Source organism: Cnephaeus nilssonii (assembly GCF_951640355.1).
Source record: "Cnephaeus nilssonii genome assembly, chromosome: 8".
In the NCBI taxonomy this organism is placed as follows: Eukaryota; Metazoa; Chordata; class Mammalia; order Chiroptera; family Vespertilionidae; genus Cnephaeus; species Cnephaeus nilssonii.
Window position 1 is genome coordinate 98,991,466 of NC_137079.1, and position 21,708 is coordinate 99,013,173.

Genomic DNA, 21,708 nt, shown 5'->3' on the forward strand with positions numbered 1-21,708 from the left:
CAGCAAAATCAAGAAATGTGTCTATACATCCAAAGGCCTGGAAAATTTCCCAAGGGGCCTCCACAAGCGATGCACTCAGAGGGTTAACATGTGCTTATTACACACTGCAGATCCTAGTTTGATGAAAATATTCATTGCTTTTAAATTTTAAAAGTTGCAAAGTAGACTTAACCCTTTGAGGATCCTATTAGCAGCAAGTTGCCATCTTCACAAACAACGTATCTTATTCAGCAAAGGGAAATTACTACAAAGGTACCAGAAAACACACGTTCTGTTTCTGAGTGCTAGATAGATCAGATGAAACTGTTTTACATAATTTGGGGCGGGGGGGGGAATCAGAGAGTCTCAAAGGGTTAAGCTAGAACTTTAAGTAAAAGGGTCTTATTAAAAGGGCGAGTTTGGGGAGCGAACAGTCTCGGATGAGCTTGGGGAGTAGTCTTCAGATTCCGAGTTGAATTCAGGCGGAGCTGGCTGTGCCTTGTATCGGCTCCTCACATCCTGGTTGCATCTTCGTCGGAAAACCTGCCTCTCCTTATCAAGAGCGGTGGTCTAGCAGGGGCATAAAATGAGAAAGAGAACAATTAGGCTGAAGGAAAGGGCACAAGAAACTCTGAAACTTCTGAGGTCAGAAAAATACACTGGCCAAATTAACCTATCCACTATGGCTTACTTTTGTTGACAACAATTACCACTGTTGGGAAACTCTCTGCTCCCCAAGTTGTAGCTGCTAGGATAAGGTGACCAGATTTTAACATTGGTAAAACGGGACACCATTGAGCGGGGGGTTCTTTTTTTTTTTTTTAATTTATTGATTTTTTACAGAGAGGAAGGGAGAGGGATAGAGAGTTAGAAACATCAATGAGAGAGAAACATCAATCAGCTGCCTCTTGCACACCCCCTACTGGGGATGTGCCCGCAACCAAGGTACATGTCCTTGACCGGAATTGAACCTGGGACCCTTGAGTCCGCAGGCCGACCCTCTATCCACTGAGCCAAACCGGTTTCGGCCTGGGGGGGGAGGGGTTCTTGATTAAAAATTTGGTCTATATTGTAATCGCTTTTGGTTTTTTTAATAAAAGGAAATTCACTTCTTAGATCATCGTTGAATTTGCATCCTCTTTTCTTACTCATTATATTAAAAATCTAAAAAAAATAATTTAAAATTATATTATAAATTATTATATACATATTGCTTAAAAACACAGTAAGTAGGTACATAATTACATGAACATATTTTATTGTTAGTTTGTAAATTAAATTAATTTGATTGTTATAAAGTAACTATATTTTAAAAATTATTTTAATCCTATATTTCTTTCTAAATAATAACAATACTAACTTGTATTATTTTTCCTCTGAATTTGCCGTAACGTAAGTCGTAAGTGTCACTTTCAAGGCCGGCGCTAGACTTTTTGCCGCCACTACAAAATATAAATAATACGAGTACTGTCTGCTAAATTCAAGAAAATTTATGTATTTATGAAATAAATAAGTAAATTACTTACCTAAATTATCTGAATAGCTGATTTGTATGACATCACTTGTTTAACTAGCTTACTAGCACGCAGTACGATGTCTGAGAGACAGTTACAAAACGTTTTCGTCGTTGCCAATCCCAAAAAAATGCCATTGTTCATTAAGTCCAAACAATGGTGGTCGAATTCTAACAACTGATCAACAATGCGAACTTTGATAAGCAGTTCTCGATAATCAGTTCTCAACAAATATTTGTTATTATTAAAGTTTAACATTATAAAATTAACAAAAATAATATAAAACTCATATCCTGGCTAAACAGCCACATGGCCGCCAAAAAACGTATATTCCCTTCCCGTTCTCCCACCGTTCCCTAGCTTGTCGTGCATTCTTTCCAAAAATCGGGACTTTTTTAAATGCCGCGGGACGCGGGACAAATTGTTAAAAATCGGGACTGTCCCTCCAGTAGCGGGACATCTGGTCACCTTATGCTAGGAGCACCTGATCATGACATCAGCAGGCACAGGCAGGATGGATGATGTTGTGGGTTCAATCCCCCCCAGTCCTCCCCATACTTCCCCTAACTCCACAGCCATGACCTCTGGTGGCACACTTTTCAGCCAGAGATCCCTGGTAAATGGGCATCCCAGGCCGGTGCGTCTAACATGTGAGGATGCCAGGCGTGCCTCATTCATCATCACTCAGCTCAAGGCAAGTGTATAATAAAGATAAAAAGTGATGAAGATGTCAGACATGGAAACAGAGCCACAAGCTCATCCTGTTATTTTAGCACCTCCTCCTTCTAAATTATCTTATTATCTGCTGATGAGGGAGTACGGCTGAATCTCTGAAGAATTGTTTTAATTTTAATGAAACCAATGTCTGAAATTGAAAATTGCTTTGAATGCAATTAAACCAAATGGAAACTTTCCAAGGATTTTACTTTACAAAGTTCATTTTCATCATAGTATGTGGTGATTTATGAAACTGAGATTCAGTTCCATAGGTATTCCAGCTCCTGGTCTCTAGTCCTCATGTTCCTGAGGAACCTCAGACGATCCCCAGGCTATGCGATCCAGCCACAACTCTGGAAGCTATTATGACATCAGAACTGGGAACAGCAGGCATAACTTCATTACAGATTTAATGGGTGTGAGAGGAATGGGGTCATTACAGAAAAGCCTTACACAGAGAGCAGAAGAGCAGGTACAAAACCTGATGAAAAATATAGAATACATATAAAAGCGTGAAGGCATCCTTGTTTGAAAGTCACTCTTTAAAAGGATGTAGCCTGGAGGTTATTCTGCTTTTAAGAGATTACTTATCCTCTACAGGAATATATACCACCATTTTTTCCTCTTGAAAATTTACTATTAGCTTCTTCAAAGAACAGAGATAAATTTATAGCTGGCCTGGTTCTGAGAACAAAGTGAAAACTACACCTCTCATACAACTGCAGTATAGCATTAGAGCAATCTTAGATCTAAAGTAGGGCAATCAAAGTTCTGATATGAACTAATAAAGAAGGAAAAAGAGGCAGCGTGTAGAACCAATAGAGTAAATGGCTTCATTAGATTGAGCTGTGCTGCTTTAAAACTGTCCACAAATTGAATAACAGTTTTATAGACTCAATGAGGAAGATAAAGTTTAATAATTCATTTCTCATTTCATTAGATTGTTAATACAATTATTCAATAACTGGTTTGTTGAAATGTCTATGTTTCATTCTTCTACTTGTCAAATTTTATACCCACTGATTTTATGTTATTTCTAGCATCATAAACTCAAATTCCTAACTTTATTTAAAACACTGTAAAGTCACAGCACATGGTATTTTGCTTTCGAAGCAAACTAAAAATACCTGTTTGTGCAAAAAACAGACATGTCTTTAGTCTGACTTACATAAAAACCATTCTGTAATTAATCCAAGAGTGATATAAACTCTTCTCATGCTCATAAAAAATATTTCTATTTCTACCTTCTTGAGAAAGAAAAAGTCCTTGGTATTGGATTTAATACTGACTAGTGAACGGAGGCTTTGGGTGTGGGGAAGAGTGCACACCAGACTTGGAGGCAGGGACTTTGAGTCCTGCTCTGTCCACTGCTGGCTCTGTGAACCATTCACTCTGTTCTCAGTTAAATGAGGAGTAGGCCTAAACCCTTCCCCCCTCCCAGAGTTGCTGTAGGTAAAGATAGATGTGCAAATGCTTTCTACATAGCTAAGATGGCCAAAAATGGAAGGGTTGTTTTTTGCCTCTTTCTTTCTTTACAATTTGGTATAAAATATTGTTTTAAAATTAAGTAACTGCAGGCCAATGCAAAATAAATCTCATATTAGAACTTATCTCAGAGTACTCCCCTCCCCCACTCTCACTGGCACCTTCTCCATATTTAACTCATCTCCCCATAATTTACTCAGTTACATCAAGTCAGACTCTTGGCTTCAGCCACTGAAATAGGTCATTTCTTTACAAATACCATAATGTTGTTTATGCAGAAGTTGGTGACAGTGTTGAGTCCATGCTTGGATAGTCCCTTTCCCCTCAGTTTTACCTTTATTTCCCTACATCTTTATAAGGGCAATCCTATTCTCTTCCTTATTTGTCCCTTGCCCCATTCCTTTTAAGTGGCCAGTTCTCGCCACTCCTAGAAATTTCTGTAGTTAGCAGCTTTATAATTGCTCATATTTGTAGGTGACACTTGGCGCTTAAATGCCTCTGTGCTTTCAGGTGGCATATAAGCCAGTTTACCAATTGTTTTTTTGGAAAATATCATGTCATGATCACATGTCAGGGAATAAGGATGTGATGGCTGTTTCTATTGCATTTATAGACTTAAAGAATTGAAAGAGAATTTATAAAGCATTCTTTGTCCAATGCTTTGCCTTTCCAGACCAAGGTCTGCATGCCAGGATCCACTGTCCACACAATTCCACTTTGAACCTGTAAACTCCTAGGGAGCCCTGAGTCTGATGAGAGAGGCCATTTCCTACTCCCCCGAGTTCTTGCAATATTCTCAAAAGCCACATAATTAATGTTTAGGGCTCCCAACTGACTTGCTCTCAAAGATGCTCCAGAAGATGTCATTGTCCACAGGCTTCTCCTCATACTCACTCTGCTTCCGCTCCATGGACTATGGCTGGTTTTAAGTACTTCTTCCTTCCATGTGTTCCGTTGAAACCTGGCACCGTTATCACTATGCATCCTGCCTAGATCATAATTAACTCTAATCCACTGTCTTTCTGGTTACATTGTAGATGCTCTGGAGGGCAAGATCAAGTTTTGGGCATCCTCTCCGTGCTCTCCACAGTTCATGGCACACAGCAGATACTCTACAAAGTCTGTGCTTTTGAAATATAGGAAAGTGCAACAGAGGTCACAGCATTTGCCTCCTGAGCACTGAACCCCCAGTCCATCTGACACACAGCTGACAGGCCAATTACCCTTAGGTCTGATTTATTTAGAATTTCTCATAAAGTCCATTTCCTTATCCTAACATTCACAACATGCCTACAATGAAAATTTCCATCCCTAACCGGTTTGGCTCAGTGGATAGAGCGTTGGCCTGCGCACTTTGATTATGGTCAAGGGCATGTACCTTGGTTTGATTATGGTCAAGGGCATGTACCTTGGTTGCGGGCACATGCCCAGTAGGGGGTGTGCAGGAGGCAGCTGATCGATGTTTCTAACTTTCTATCCCTCTCCCTTCCTCTCTGTAAAAAATCAATAAAATATATTTTTAAAACATTTCCAGTGTCTAGTTCCTTTTATTAATCAAAATGATCCAATAACATTAGCATACTCACTGTTACTCATTTGATTTTCTTGCACAGCATCGATTTACTCTGTCTAGGTTAACCATTCCTCAGTTTCCTTTTGGACTTCCTTCACTACTGTACTCTGTGGTTCCCATGAAGGTGATCCTACCTCCATCTCTGAGATGGGGCCAGGTGGGTTGGTGACCCAGGAGCAAACCTGAGCCCCCTGCATTCCTCAGTACCCATGACTGGAATGATGGGCACCCAACCCAGCTAACAGGACATAAGGAGACTTTTGCTGGGACTTCATATTTATAATAAATTCCCAACTTGGGGAGGAGAGTAGGCCTAGAGCTGCTTCCCACATCCTGGTACTACATGAAGCTCCAAACTAAAGCCAACACAGGGATGTGGAGTGGAGGGGTGAAAATACACCAAACTCTGACTGAGTGCTGAGTAAATCCATCATTAAAGCCAGACCCAACCTCTGGACCTTCCAGATTTTATAAAATAAAAAATTTCCTTTTTGCTTAAGCCAGTTTGGTTTGGGTTTTTCTTATTTGCAATCAAAACAGTCCTACTGGGTATATCTGTGAATGTACTTTAATCACACTCACTTCTACATCTTGGCTCAAGGTGTTCACCAACCTGAAATTACTCTTCCTCCTACCTGCCTACTCAAATTTATCTATTTCCCAAGATTTAATAAAATTTCACCTCCAGCATCACCCCTTTTCTTTCCAAATCCCTCAGGCAATCATTCTTGACCAAACTCTTGTCACTTATTGTGCACAGGACCCTTATTATCTTTTCTGTGCTTATTCCACAAATAACACGCAAGCTCCTCTGTGGTAGAATCCGAAACTCTTGCATTTTCAGAGTGCCTAGCAGACTGTGGCACACATATTAGGGACTTACTAAATATTTCTTAATTAATATAGAATTAAATTGTTTTAGGTAATTAAGTACTTTCTAAGTAACAAAACAGGACCCAAAACAACAAGAGTAAGAAGTTAAATGTATTATGGGTCAATATTTAAGAATACAATTTACATTTCAGATATGATCAAATGCTTATAATAGATAAAGTTAATATTCTTTTATATATTTATTTACTCACAGCAACTTATTAAAGTCCAGTTATTTATCACAGTAAGCACTGTAATATATGAAATCTTTAGAATTTTAATTGTGGCTATAAAATTATGTGCAGGTTAAATCTTTACAACTGAATTCTGTAGTCCCCATATGTAGTTCAGGACAGATGAATTCAGCAAGAAAATAGAGCAATGTGCTATTAAATAATTTTTAAATATAATCTGCCCCCATAAAAGCATTTGAAATGTAAGATTTTCTCTGACGTGCTGCATCACAAATATAAATTCTGAGCCCTTCTAACATTTCTGAAAGGCTGCTTTCCTCTTTATCAACCACAGAAAATTCCCAGATTTTAAGCAAATAGGGTCTCTCCTCCCTAACGCTTAACTTTGAAAGGTAAGTTTGTCCTCAGGTATTGCCTTGATATGCCCTTAAAACTTCCTAACAGGCTTATTATTTTATCAATTATTTTCCTCATGATTTATAGCTTTGTTGGAACCAACATAAATAGAATTTCCAAATGTTTCCTCAGAAATTTACCACTTCATTAAGAGCTCAAAGATAATATGAAGTCCATATTATCACATTTGGGGCCTAATTGTCAGCAGTTAGAGATGAGAGAGAAATATCTTGAGATGCTGGAATTGATCAGTAATAACCAAATATGATGCTGTAACCTAGTTGCTTAAAATAGGTACTTATTAAGGACGCTTAAAATAGGTACTTATTAAGGACTGCTATGCGGTGTAATGGGCATAGCTAAATAAGAGTGGACTGGGGATCCTGGTAAACAGAATAAATAGTTGACCAAATAAAATGATATAGAGAAACTAATATAAACCTGTCCTACATAGAAGAAACACTTCATATCTCTACCTCAGACTGTAAATCTTTGGTTATCACAGTGTCCTTAAAGGCCGCTAAATCAAGTGTGAAAACTGAGGAATGGTAAAATAATGTCATAACTTTAGCAACTCCAGTAGCTGCGTACATATTATAGTAGTTGGAAATCTTAGATAAAATAATGTCTATTATGTTTTGGTTCCTGCTGTAAGACTAGGCATGCATAAATGAAAGACGGTATTTGCCTAATACCAAGGAAATTTATTCCACCAATAGATACATCTATTGAATTGAGTCAGTGGCCTCCTTTGTTACAATGAAATGACTATGTGCTCCACATGGTACTCAGATATTTTAAGCCCTTATTTATAACATTAAATTTGGAAATCAGCATAAATGCCTAAGACATTAGCCATCTGGAATATCTATGCAATGTTAAAGGAAAAATAGAGCATGGGAGAGGAAGGTCAGGAATGAACTGCACATGTGAACTGGAGCATTAGCTTTGTTTTTGCTGGTCTGTGCTGCCCATCACTCTGTAATGCTTGTCTTGTCTGGTAGCCTTAGCTTAATTCCCTTTGGAAGCAGCAGTAGGGGGAAGTCAGGAGAACAAGCTTTGCATCCTAGCTCAGCTAACATGACCATGGACATGTTTCCTAACCACAGAACCCCAATTTCCCAGTCCATGTGAAGGTGGGTAGAGTTCTCTAGGGAAATTTTCACCTATAAAATACTAGTAATAAGCTTAATATCGCCATCAGTCTACTGTAATGGGTGATGCTTTTCTTTTAGCAAAAAATAGGCCTTCCAGTCTATGGATCAAAATCACTTCCGTTCTGAAGCACCTGTAGGACTGGCAAAGGGTGTGCCTAATTGAAGTTGTGAGGCGATGTTTTCTGTCCTGGTGGTCATGTTTGGATTTAAATAACTGCATTTTTCATGGGCACGCATTGACTGCTTTTCCTTTTTGCTTTTCTTAATTTATTACCAATCACTTCATTAATAAGAGAACAATTTTTTGCACGTTGCCTTTTAGCCCGTCCGTTACTCCTGCTCCTGGAAGGTGGGACAGGCGAGGCTGCAGCATTCACCTGAGAGCCCGTTCCCTCACTCAGCCGCACTCTGCAGGGACTGCGCTACGACTTGCTTGACACTTCAGGAATGTGTTTGGCTTGCTAGTAAAGTTAAACTGACAAATCGATTGAAATATCCACCCTCCTTTTTTTTTTTTTTTTTGGCTTACTGACAGGGTTATTAAGATTTTGTTTTGCTTCAATATCCTTTTGGGGTCTCAACAGGAAGTGCAGGTATCTAGATATATGACACAGTATTACCCTAAAGTGAAGGTGACCATTACAATGGCAAAAGGAAGCCTTGTGGAATGAAAATCAGTGGCCTGCTAAGCTACCTTTTAGGTGCAACTCTCTTAAATGCGAATCATTGGTTCCCTGGGCAGAGCTGCCCCACAATTCTCCACCATTTCTCATAGTAGGCTCCTGCTATTGATTGTGTGTGTTGTTGTGTTTGTTTGTTTGTTTTTTATAGAATCCCAAACTGGCCTAGCTCTACAAGGGCCTCTCATTAGAGGGTTAAACTCATAGCCTCTTCATGAACTCGGGCTTCTATAGGACACAGATCACGTGTTTCCTCTGCCCTGCAGCTCTGGATTTTCTCATAGTCGAAGCTAAATTGAGCTGCCATGCTGTTTTTCCTTCATCATCCTAGTAAACTAGAGAAGAACCACAGATGTAGTTTATCTGAAAATAAATCTATAAAGTTCAGAACTTACTAAACAGGTAAGTTAGGGGGGAACTCCTTTCATTACAAAAACAATGTTTTGCTTTGCCCAAAGACTTACCCTCAGATTGCTATAAATGGGATGCTATTCTAGAGCATCTCATGTCATTTCATTGTCCAAACTTTAATTTATTCCAAACTCTTCAAAAACACATGTATCCTCTATATCAACTTCTCCTTCATTGGAAAGTTGAATCATTTATTAAATAATTTAACAAATATTTATGAAGGCTCTACTATGTGCCAGGCATTCCATGAGGTGGTGGAGATACAGTTTTTAACAAGCTTACCAGGTGGTGCCTTTTAATTTGGAAACATTCCCCCTAGAACAAGATTTGAAGAACTTTGGGAAAGGCCAAATAATTAATATTTTAGGATTTGCAGGCCATATGGTTATTTGACACTACCTTAACTCTGCTGCTACAGAGCAAAAGCAGCCATAGACAATTTAGAAATAAATGGATATGGCTGTGTTCCAGTAAAACTTTATTTACAAAGACAGGCAATGAGCCAGATTTGGCTGATTGGCTATAGTTTGCCAATTTCTGCCTTAGAGGATAACATTTTAAACTTAAACTTCATCAGGATTTTTGGCTGTGGTCTCCTTTAAGTAAAATGTAATGCCACAAATACTCATGAATAACATCAGCAGTTTACCCCAATCAGAGCATCAAAAAAGATCATGGTTCTACTTTAATAACAATTGCTTTGATCTGGAACAGTGGTCGGCAAACTCATTAGTCAACAGAGCCAAATATCAACAGTACAATGATTGAAATTTCTTTTGAGAGCCAAGTTTTTTAAACTTAAACTTCTTCTAATGCCACTTCTTCAAAATAGACTTGCCCAGGCCGTGGTATTTTGTGGAAGAGCCACACTCAAGGGGCCAAAGAGCTGCATGTGGCTTGCAAGTCGCAGTTTGCCGACCACGGATCTGGAGAGAGATAAGTTTTTCTCAAGAAAATCTGTCTCAAGTGTGGAAGACTTTTTTTCTGGAAGTAAGGGAAACACTGAAAAGCCATCTTTTCCTGAGTCCCCCCCCTGGGGCCTATGAAGGCACTTTTGCATAGGTATCTCACTTAATCCTCACCACAGATTTGGAAGGTTGATCATAGTTTTCTCATTTCTACCTGTGGGGAAACTGAAAATCAGAGAAAGAATATGTAACTTGGCCACGGTCACACCGCAGGAAGCAGGACAGGCTGGATTCAAAACCAGGGCTTCTGGACAGCAAAGCGGCAAACTCTGCATGCTCTGCACTACCAATAAAATACCGAACAGTGAGCAACCCATTTCCATATGCCTGGTTTTCTTTCAATGGCCACTTTAGAACTGTAATACTAGATATGCCTATCTTCTGAGCCTGTTGGCCTAATAATTCACTTTTTAGCATCAAGGTATAGCTACCAAACCCCTCGTAGTTTCCTGATACTTTCCTTCGTAAATCACAGTTCGGGTGGGTTTTGAGTTTAAATCTATGCCTTTTCTGTGTTAAACTTTCTGTTACAGGGAAGGGGAGGGTGATCAGTCCCTTTTGAGAACAGCAGCACCTGCCCTCCTTCCTGCAGGGCTCTGACATTCAGCAGGGAGTCCTTTCCCAATGGGCAGAGCAGGGCCCAGGCAGCTTTCCACAAAGCAACCTGCAAGGCATTGCAGCTTGCTGTGTGTCTCTGGCTGCTGGTGGGGGTTCCCTGAGGAGCCTCCTCACACCAGGCTGCAGTTCCTCTCTGCCTTCACAGGAACCTATTTTTAAACCTGTGCTGAGCAAGATGCATTTAACTGACCCCATTCCTTTTAACAACTGAGCATGACAGCATTTAATAGCCTTGCAAAGACTGTGCGTGCTTCCACCGCTCTGCCTCATTACTCACTGTTTCAAGATGATGCTCCAATCCAATATGCACACTGGAGTCAGGTCATGCCTGGGAACTCAAATACCCTTTTGTCCTAGCTCACCTCCTCATTTTATCTCATGTAGCATTTTTTAGCTTGTCTTGTTTTGGTATTTGCCTTATTTAATTGGGTTACTCCATTCTGATTGTTGCCTTGTTCTGCCTGCAAATATGGAAGAATTCTTTTCCTTGTGTTGTCAGCCATAGCACCTGCCACAGTGACAGCTTCACTCGAGAAAGGCAGAAATGTGTGTGATCACATCCTCTTTGGATAAGGACACATTTTCAGAAGGGGAAAATGAAACAAGGTAAAAATGTTTTCTAGTGGCTTGTAGCAGGGCCATGAGGGAGTGGAATGTCCCAGGAAGCTCATTCCTGGAAGAGTGTCCCCCCAGACTCTGGCTGACAAGAGCAAGGTCTTCTTGAAAAATCAGCCAAGCAGGATGCTGCTCCCCTGGCTGCAAGTAGGAAGCAGCTCTCTGTTAATGGGCAGGAGGATGAAGGTGAGAAAGAAGAAAATGCATGCCCACCTTTTCTCTATCACCAAAAAGCCTATTAAGAGGGACAGACAATTCTGGGCACCAAGAAGAGGTTCTTTCTCCAGCCTATGCCCTGATGTGAGCAGATTTACAAAAAGTAAGGGGTACTCCCAAGGGCTGTGCTCAGAATAGTGAAAACAGCCATAGTACTTGTAAACATAAGGGTTGGGAGTGAAGATGTTCCCCTATAATGATTGTTTATGTAAGCGAGTTGGCTGCCGCTGTTGTTTGGTTCGACAAATACTTCCACTTCTGTGGAGATAAAAAGCAAGCACTTGCAATCAGTGAGGAGAGTGAGTTTGTTCTGGAGCTAAATGACATTATAAAACTTCCTAGTTAAGTATATATGCCAATGAGATTTTAGCATAATTTCTCCAATTTAGCTTTACATACTGGGTGTGCTGTTTCATACAGCATTAACTATCAACATTGTTGTTACTGCCCCCAGCTGGAAAACAGAGCAGTTTATGGGTGAAAGAAAAAAGACATTATCTCCCATCTGCTCCTGCCCATTATTCAGGGATGTGTCATTTGTCTGCTGATGGGACCATCACCAAGATTTTAGTCAAATGGCCTTTTTATACTGGCTACATTTATTAATTATTGTGTTTACTTGGTATTTTGCTCCCATCCTTAATCCCACAAATTTAGTGATATCGTTTACTAAAGTTTTTTTTAATTAGATTAACTTATATGTGTAATTTTTATTCTACAAATGTGCACAACTGTAATTAGACATATTTTATGCCTATTTTTAATTGTATATCAACTTTACTCATATATTTTTGGTTAATATGCCTGAGGTGAGGGGGCATAAATAAATAAGGATGGAACATGATGTGATTCAATTTATATAAAGGACAAAACCAGGCAAAGCTAATTAATGCGGATAGAGTCCAGGTCAGTGTTTACCCTGGGGGCTATGTGACCTTCCCGGAAGGGCCCTGGAGGTGGCGAGGGGCTGTGGGTACTAGAAATACTCTGTGCCTGGTCTGGGCGCTGCTTACAGGGGCATGTACAATTTCTGAACATTTGTTGAGATATTCATTCATGCTATGTGCTCTCTTCTGAATATATATCATCTTCCAGTAAAATGTAAAAGATGGGTGGATCATCTTCACATAAAAAGTAAAAAGGAAGAATCTTCCCAAAGACAAATTAGGACAAATTATTAACCAAATATTTTCACGCCCTCCCTTCCCCCCAAAGAAGATTAAAATAAAACAGAGCTCTTTCTACATTGATAAAGCTATTTTACTCAGGTAAATGAAATGGTTGATGTGCAACTCCTGCATGCATATCTGTCTAGAAGATACAAATAACCTTTTAATGTAAAACAGACTGAAATATTTTGTTGAAGTTTGGGTATTTTCTTGCTTTAAACAGACTTAGAAATTATCATGATTATAGTACATTTGGATGGTTTGTCAAAGTATGACCTTTTCTACTTCCTTAAATCCTTTGTTTTGAGTGTCTAATTATAGAAAAAAGGTAGGAGCAATAATTGTTGGTTAGAATGGTATATACAGGGTGAGGCAAAGTAGATTTACAGTTGTGAGTACAGGAAAGATAGTTTATTCTTGTATTATTATTTATTAATTATTGTATTATTTTCATATGAAAAACTGTAAATCTACTTTTGCCCCACCCGTATATGTGTGTGGAGCACACATTTCTTCCTTCCTTCCTTCCTTCCTTCCTTCCTTCCTTCCTTCCTTCCTTCCTTCCTTTCTTCCTTCCTTCCTTCCTTCCCTCCTTCCTTTACAATTTAGTAGGCTAATTCATGAAATGACATCAGGAAGCCACCACATTATTGAGCTAGGCTCCATCATTTGGGAGAAACAAGTGCCAAACCAAGTGGAATTTTTCGTAACAAATGCTAAGAGGTAGAACTTTACTTAGAGATCATTTCAGAAATGTTAAGATGGAGAAAAGTTCCTTAGGGCTTCTCAGAGTTCATTTCTCACATCATCAAAAATCATCCTGCCTGTGGATAACTTAAAGAGACACACACAATGCTCCTTGAAGGAAATGTCAGGGCAGTTGGCTGGAATAGAAAAACGATTGGATAGAATTCTTAACCCCATAAAAAAAAATTGATACCTCCCATAGTCCCTTTTGCTTGAGCAGATAAGCCAGCTGAGTAATCTGACAGTTATAGAATATTGAAAAATAAATTCATGCAATAGCTAGTACATAAAAGGGTTTCCAGGGGGAGAGAGGTAACAATAAAATGAAAACAAAAGAAAATAAAAAGGTGGAAAATTTGAAAACACAAGCTCATCAACACACACAATGCATTCTATAGCTCATTGTTACTTGAAGGAACTACTACTAAAGCGTAAATGCATTGTTTCATTCATCTAGTAAGTTCAAGATAGGGCTTGATGACTTTAAAATGACAGTATATACTTCTATAGAACATATACTATGGTACTATTGTTGCTCCATTTGTTAAGGGACAGAAGAGCACTAGAAGTCATTCTTTAATTGGCAACATCAGGAAAATGCTTTGGCATTTACACTAAATATACTGTCCTTTTAACTGTAAGGGAAATTGATACTGAGCATATGCAATGGAAAGAAAGCTGGCAAATGTCAGTGTGAATAATGGGTGGAAAAAAAAGGAATGAGGGGGTGTGGCATCTCAATCAAGAATAAAATGAAACTGATAAAGCAGCATATGGACTGGATAACAAATCAAAAGCATGTTTATCCACTGAAGGAACTGGTTAATGGAGACTGCCAGCACGTTGCCATGGAAACACTGACTGTTGAGCTGCACCATCTCATACCTTATCCAATACATTCCTGGTTGTTGGTAGTAGTCCAAAGACCCTGATCTCTTGATGGTAAACCCGTGGTCCAGCTGAGCAGAGAGAAATGGGGCAACTCAGTGGATCGACATTGTGCTAAAGAATTAAGACTCCAGACCAAGTTGTTCTTCATTGACTATACATGGAAATATAGTTATAATGCATCTTCTGTGGGGTGACTAGCTAATATGCTAAATCTGCACATTGAAAATAAAAAGACAAGAAAAGACACTAATCTCTTATGAATACTCAAAGGCCATTTGCTAGAAAAAAAATCTAATTTGTCAAACAGGTTTTTGAATGCACATTTAACAATGTCCTCTCAATTTCAAAAAATAAAAAATAAACACCTTTTCATATTCTATAGAATGGAAAGTGCTTTACAATTAAATAAAATATTGACATCATCTTTAGCCACCTCTGAGAAAGCAGATTGGAACCCAAAAAATCTTACCCCATTCGGCTTAAATTTGAGGGCTTCATAAATATGAAATAAAAGAATCAGATTTTGAATCCCCATAATTACAGCAAATTGGTTTTCCTCCTTTAAGAGTTAATCTTCAAAATCAGAGCTAAGCTTAAAAAATCAATTACATTTCTAGCCCTGGCTGGTGTATCTCAGTTGGTTAGTATCTTCCTGTGCATTAAAAGGTTTCTGGTTTGACTCCTTGTCAGGGCACATGCCTGGGTTTCATCCAGATCCTGGTAGGGATGGGTGCAGGAGGCAGCCAACTGCTCTCACATTGATATTTCTCCCTCTCCCTCCTTCTCTCTCTAAAAATCAGTAAAAAATCTTTTTAAAAAATCGATTACATTTCTGAACTAAAAATATATAGGGTAAAGCAGTAAATTTTCTCTACGAAAATATAGAACATAAAAAATAGTTTTCATTGCATATTAAAAATGCATATTACAGTTAAGTGCTTATGATTAACAAAAGGTGCAATAAATAGGAGACAGGATAAGTTCTCTAAATTGTTCATCCTGGAATAGGATGTTAGCATTCGGCTATCTAGGAATAGAAGATTCAGTCCCAAATTTGAAAAACAGTAATAATGCTGTGTACCCACTCCACTCCCCAATCTGCCCTCGACTGGACAAGCTGCACCCCGTTCTTTATCAGGAGGCTCATGAGTGCTTTCAAGTGTGCTCGCGCTGCGGGGCGATGCTGTGATGCTGATGAATGTTTCTACCTCTAAATTCACAAAAGGCATTTCAAATAGATGCTGGGCCCAGGCATTTAAACTAAACACTCCTCAGAGGATTTGGTATTCTGTTTACAAACCAGGCTCTCCCAGTGTTCCTGGGACAGCAATGTGAGATTTTAATCTTTTAAACAATGTACATTTCATTTTATTTAGAGAAAAAAAAAATCGGAGCACTGTTAGTGCTTTTGCTAGAGGAAGAAGGCCTGAACTTCGGTTTCAGTCCAGGAAGATGGCCACTTAGTACCTAGTTCTCTACTGCCATCTACAGGCCAAGTGTCCCTAACACCAAATCCCTAACCCAGTATCACAATTATTTTCACCCTGATTAATATGGATTTGTTCTATTAGACTGAAATGCTCTATTTGCATGATAAAAATGCAAAAGAACTTTAAAGCATTTTGAAAATTATTGGTTAAAATAATAAACAGCATTAAATGAGAAAAAATAAATCGAAACTGACATCTTAGTCATCGGTTCTTCATCAAGCTGAGCCAATCTAATAATGTCTCCTTCCCCTCCCTTAGCTCTCAAGAAGTCCACCGTTAAAATGTCATCTCTAATTCCATTTTATGTCTATAAATTGCATTTTAATAACATTTTGTTTCCTTGTTCTGTTCTGTTGTGTGTTTTTTTTGTTTGTTTCTTTATTTAATTTTAATTTCCCACCTACTGGCAAAGGTAGCAGAGGGAAAATGGAGTCTTTCTGAGAAGTAGAATGTTGCACTTTTAAGCACAGCAATGGGTTTCTACCTAATCACGTTGCCTGATCTAAATGTAAGAACACCCTTTTTCCTTTTAGAAGGACTGTATGATCCTTGTGAGCCTCCAGCTCACCTACTCAAGGACCTCTTGCAACCTTAATATAAAGTTATCATTTGTCCTTTCTTAGGCCTCACTAAGGTTGGGGGCGGGGGCAGAGAAGAAAAAAAACAAAAAACACTAAGATTCAGAACCACGCGTGCATATTAAACTATGCTCATGTAATACATTACACCTGTATCTAGAGTCTGTTTGTTATGATAGTTGGTTCTTTCTTTCCTCTGAGAAAGAAAAAATGTCACAAATTCTTTTGTAAGCAACATTAATCTCCAGCAGGTAGTTAGGCTTCTAGAGAAAGAGAAATACCATTTAAAGACTAATGCTTTAATTGTTGATTTCCTGAAAAAAAGAAAAAAACACACAAGCTGATTGATACTACATTCTAAATAGTATTTTTAAAAATTTGAAAGGGTGTAAAAAATTCAGTCCTAGGATAGAGGATGTTTAAAATAAAATACAAAGAAAAGAAGAAGAAAAAATAAAATACAGTACTCGATAGCCTCCGGGAGAAGTATACATGCCCATGGGAAAAAATTATGTCTGAATAAAATTTATGCTGAAATCAGTTTTTTCTATATCCATCAAATAGAAGTCATTACAGTGTTATATTCTTTACAGAGATTTCGATCATGTGGGTGAATTAATAATTAGATTACATCATTAAATTGTCAAATGGTTTTTATGAAGGCTATTCCTTCTATCTACCACTTAGATTCTGCCTCACAACAGAATATTGTTCCTTTGCAGTTATACTTTAGTTTGAGTTGGAATATTACTTAATTCCAAGGTTGCTTTTTTCTTGTGGTAGTCCTCTGAGACTCTGCTTTTGCACTTAAGAATGGGAACACTGTGACAGAGTATAAATGGACTTAACCAGTACCATTCTGAAAGATAATAACAAAGGCAGCCACACTGTCCAGTTCATAATTCCCAGCCCTGCCCTGGGATTGGTGACCTTCTCATCCTCCCCGCCGCCCCACCCCAGGTTCTCATGGCGAGGATGGACATATATGAGGAGAAAGCATTCTGGAGAAAGTGCTATCTGATGGTAGGGCAGTTTCTCCAGAAACAGCTCTGAAATTTACAGTGATATTCTCTTTCATGCTTGAAATATTAATGAAAATAGTCAGCATGTGAATTGTGCTTTAGAGTTGACAAGGCACTTTTTCAGATACTTCTCCAAAAAGTTAATTATTTTGTGTCTTAATTAAGTTGACAATTATTTTTAAAAACTTTGTAGTGGATAAAGAAGATTAAGCATGCAACTAATGCGTAACTCAGCATCACAGAGCCCATTTTATAATTTATAAGTCTATTAGCAGTTTGTACAGTTTCCATGGAAATATGTTAGTGATGATCTGAGAAACTGATATTAAATTGCATTCAAAATGGTCCAATTATGATATTTAGGAAAAAAATCATTTAGCATCTGAACTTCAAAATGCTAACTGGAGTTTTTTGTTTTTTTTTTTTTGAAATCTACTTAGATGAAGTTTTAGGTTTTGGAATTTATCCAGGTTTGATTAAAGTAGGATTTCCCCTCATATCTGTGTCATCTGTCCATTGGAAAATTGTCCTGAAGTTCCTGTCCTTAGGCATTATAAGATTCCCAGAATACCGAACAAACAATTATGAAACAACCCAGGCAAATTTAACCAAAGACAAATTAAAATTTAAAAAAAAAAAAACACAGGAAAAAAATGACAGGGGTAGACAAAGCACCCTCTCTAGCAGCTGTAAGCTCGCAACAGGAGCAGAAAAAAACAGTCCTTTTCATGGACAAGCGTGCTGGCAGTCCATTGCAAAATAAAATTGTGGAATCAAAAGTTTTGATATAGACATATATATTGAATGAATGATGAAAACAGAGTATAAAGTGGTTTAGTTGAGAACCATCAGGAGATTACTTTAAAAAATTACTGATAGAAAATGCTGATAACAAAGAATATCGACAATCTAGAAAGACATGGAAGACAATGTACTTCTACATTGAATTTCCTTAGAAGTACTAGAGAGAGAGGGCAAGAAGAATAAATTGCAATTTTAGATCCTTAGCAGCACTGAAATTCAGGTATACATACTGTTAAGTCTACTCATGAACCAGTTACTCACAAAAGGGTTCAATCAAAAAACATGAAATGCAAACAGTACAAGAAAGTATATGCATGTATTCATGCCACCTGTGAAATCTGGAAGCTCCTATCAAATATTTAGTAACCCAGATTTGGGATTGGTTGTATTAAATATATCAGTTATATATGTTTAATTTTATCTGGAGCTCCAGCACAATAAAAATAAAAACAAAAATGCTGTAAACATAGTTAAATATTTAGTATTGCTGATGAGCATGAAGTACTATTTAGTAGCATAAATACTTTTTACCATTGGACAACACAGTATCTTATTTCTTTGTTTAAAAAGAAAAACAGCTTAAGTGATTTCACATTGAATATGCTGTTAAAAAAGGAAATTATTAAAAACAAGTAATCTGGGACTTGAATATCCTCTAGAATATGACACCAGGAAGTATGAGGTTTCATTATTTTTCTACCCAATTTAATCTTTGCCTAGAGCTGCTCTCAAATTGCATGTAGTGTGTGTCTGCATGTATAGAACAGGAAAAAAATTCTGTGTAGCTACATCAATAAAATGTTAAATGTTAAAAATGAAATTTCTAAGGAGCAAGACATCGTAATTTCTTTGTGTGTTCACAGCGATTCAATTTCCCTGAAAATCTCACTGTGTAACCTTTCTGCTCTGTTTTGGCTTTCGTTTAGGTCTCGTACAAAGAATCACACTGTTTCAATTCTCTCCGCAATGTCCTGTTTCTCAGCTTCGCTTCCCTCCAAGGTCCTGGCAAAAGAACACAATGAACTCCTTTCCTCAGAGCTCTAAAGTTTGCATTGGCACACAGTCCAGTGTGGGGGAGGTTTTCTGCTTTAAAAAATAAATCATGAAATTAATATAAACTGCAAGACACCCTGGAGGTGTTGGATAATGATGTGACTACCCGGGAAGTCATCAGCAAAAACACGTGATGTATTTTAGCCCCAAGCTCCTTCAGTGCTTTAAACGGCTGAGCTGTCTAAAGAAATGACCCATCCGGCTGTCTCTGGGTGGAATTTCCTGAATAATGCTTGTCTCCTAGGTGGATTGCTTTACAAAAAGTTATAGGTGGATATTTCAGATGCTTACTGCTATGACAGAAACTCCAGCTGCTGTGCTATTCGGCTTGGGGCCTGTGTTGAAATGCTTCTTTATCTTTCCAGCTACTGACAGCTGATGTTCATTTTCTGGGAGGCTGTCATCCTAGGCCGGGAGGGTGGGGAAGAAATAAAGGGAGGAGAAAAAGAAAAAAAATAAGATATGAGGAATATGAGGCCAAGATCTTCTAGTAACAGGCAGTAATCTTAACATAAGATTTCAGAAATAAACTGGTCAATGTCTTCTCATTAAACACTGTTGTTAGAAGTACTGTTCCAAGATCTCATTCATTTCCACATCTGCCCTAAAGTTAATTTGGTGTGTTATCTGTCCCTCAGAGTTTCCTAAATAAAAATTTTTATTTCTGTTGTTTCTAATAAAATAATTTCAATCATGGCTCCAGAGACATATGTCAAAGAGCAAGTTAATCTGGACAACAACAACAAAACATCCATGTAAACATTTTTATTTTCTGATCCAAAAGTTTTACCCTCTTATCCCATCATTCAGACCCATACCCAAGGAGACTGACAGACTTGGGCTCCTGAAAGCTACCCAATCAGCCATTCTATAACCCCAGACAACCTTCCAAGCAGAAAGTTCTTCCTTAAGTTTTAAATCCTCCTTGCAGCATTCAAATCATCTGTTATGACATACTTCCCATTAGAGCTCATTTTAACTGAGGCTTCTGTTCTCTGCCCGAGCTGTCTGTGATGGAGGCTGGACGGATTGCTCTCCTTGTTAAATACTGTCAGAATAACAATAACCTGAGTCATAAGTATGTGCCATCACTTACTAGATTGTGATCAAAAGGCTGCACGATCTTTGGAGACCAGAGACTGTGTTTTGTTCACTATGGAACCCCCAGGTCTTAACATAGCACTTTGGCACATTGTAGATGCTTAGTAAATATTTGCAAAATAAGTGAATGGATGTATAATAAAGTGTTTGTTACTATCTCTTAAAACCAAAGTTCCTGGCAGGACTTCAGTGTCATTCATCATTTTCCTTCTCTCCTTTCTCTCCATCTTTCCAAACATGACATGCTTACTCTTCTGCACAACCTGGACTCTCCACATGGGATCTACTCCTTCTTTTAGCATTTGGCTAGTCATCTATTCAGCCAATATTAACAACATGTCGACGGTGGACCAGGCACTAGAGTAAGTGGTGGGGAAATGAGGGTGAGCAAAAATATGCATGGGCTTTGCAAACTGTCATTGCTCTCTTTCTTCAAAACTTGGGTCCAAATCACCTGTTCCAAAACACAACTCCTTCTAAGGGTTCTTCTGTAAACTCCTAATACTCGTTCATTCTATATATTTGCCTCCCTACTTATATTATTTTTGATGCTAGGTGATTTTGTAAGTATATAACACACACACACACACACACACACATGCACATGCACACACATATTATATATATATATATATATATACATATATATATATATATATACACATACACACACACACACACACACACACACACACATATCCTATCTAATAAAAGAGTAATATGCAAATTAACCATCTCTCTGCTACACCTATAAGCCATGCCCACCAGCCAATCAGGAACGAGTATGCAAATTAACCTCAACCAAGATGGCGGTGGCCACAGAGCGAGCAGGAGGCTTGGGTTTCCACAGCAATGGAGGAAGCCAAGCTTTCCACACATCCTGGAAGGCCCAGGCCTCCACTCAAGGCTACAAAGTTTCAATTATAGAAGATAAATAAATCCCAACAAAAATGGTGGCAGCCACGGAGCTGGAGAGAGCAGGAGGCTTGAGTTGCCCCTGGCGATGGAGGAAGCCAAGCTTCGGCAGCCCTGGCCTGCCTTGGCCTCCTCCACTCCAGGCTACAAAGTTTCAATTATAGAAGATAAATAAATCCCAGATACCAGGGCCGCCGCTTGGGTCACTGGGGGGTGTGGCTGGCCTGAAAACCACCACAGGCCCCTCGCCCAGGCCACCCCATGCCCCAAGGGAACCCCCACCCTGATCCGGGACACCCTTCAGGGCAAACCAGCTGGCCCCCACCTGTGCACCAGGCCTCTATCCTATCTAATAAAAGAGTAATATGCAAATTGACTGTCACTCCAACACACAAGATGGCTGCCCCTATGTGGTCAAAGATTCTGTCCCCATGTGGACACAAGATGGCTGCCACAAGATGGCTAGCAGGGGAGGGAAGGTAGGAGGGACCAGGCCAGCAGAGGAGGGAAGTTGGGGGTGACCAGGCCTGCAGGGAAGGGCA

General features: G+C 38.8%; 1 protein-coding gene across 1 annotated transcript in view; it reads right to left on the reverse strand.

Annotated features, from left to right (window-relative positions):
- Positions 1–491: 491 nt before the first annotated feature.
- The window catches only part of DCLK1 (doublecortin like kinase 1), a gene marked incomplete at its 3' end in the record, with an annotated part of 486,231 nt that continues 465,014 nt past the window's right edge, over positions 492–21,708 (reverse strand). The window contains exons 16-18 of the mRNA XM_079779242.1: positions 19,442–19,555; positions 14,198–14,271; positions 492–549 (exon numbers count right to left, since the gene is read on the reverse strand). Coding sequence (XP_079635368.1) covers positions 492–549; positions 14,198–14,271; positions 19,442–19,555 — 246 coding nt within the window. The remainder of the gene's footprint in view (positions 550–14,197; positions 14,272–19,441; positions 19,556–21,708) is intronic.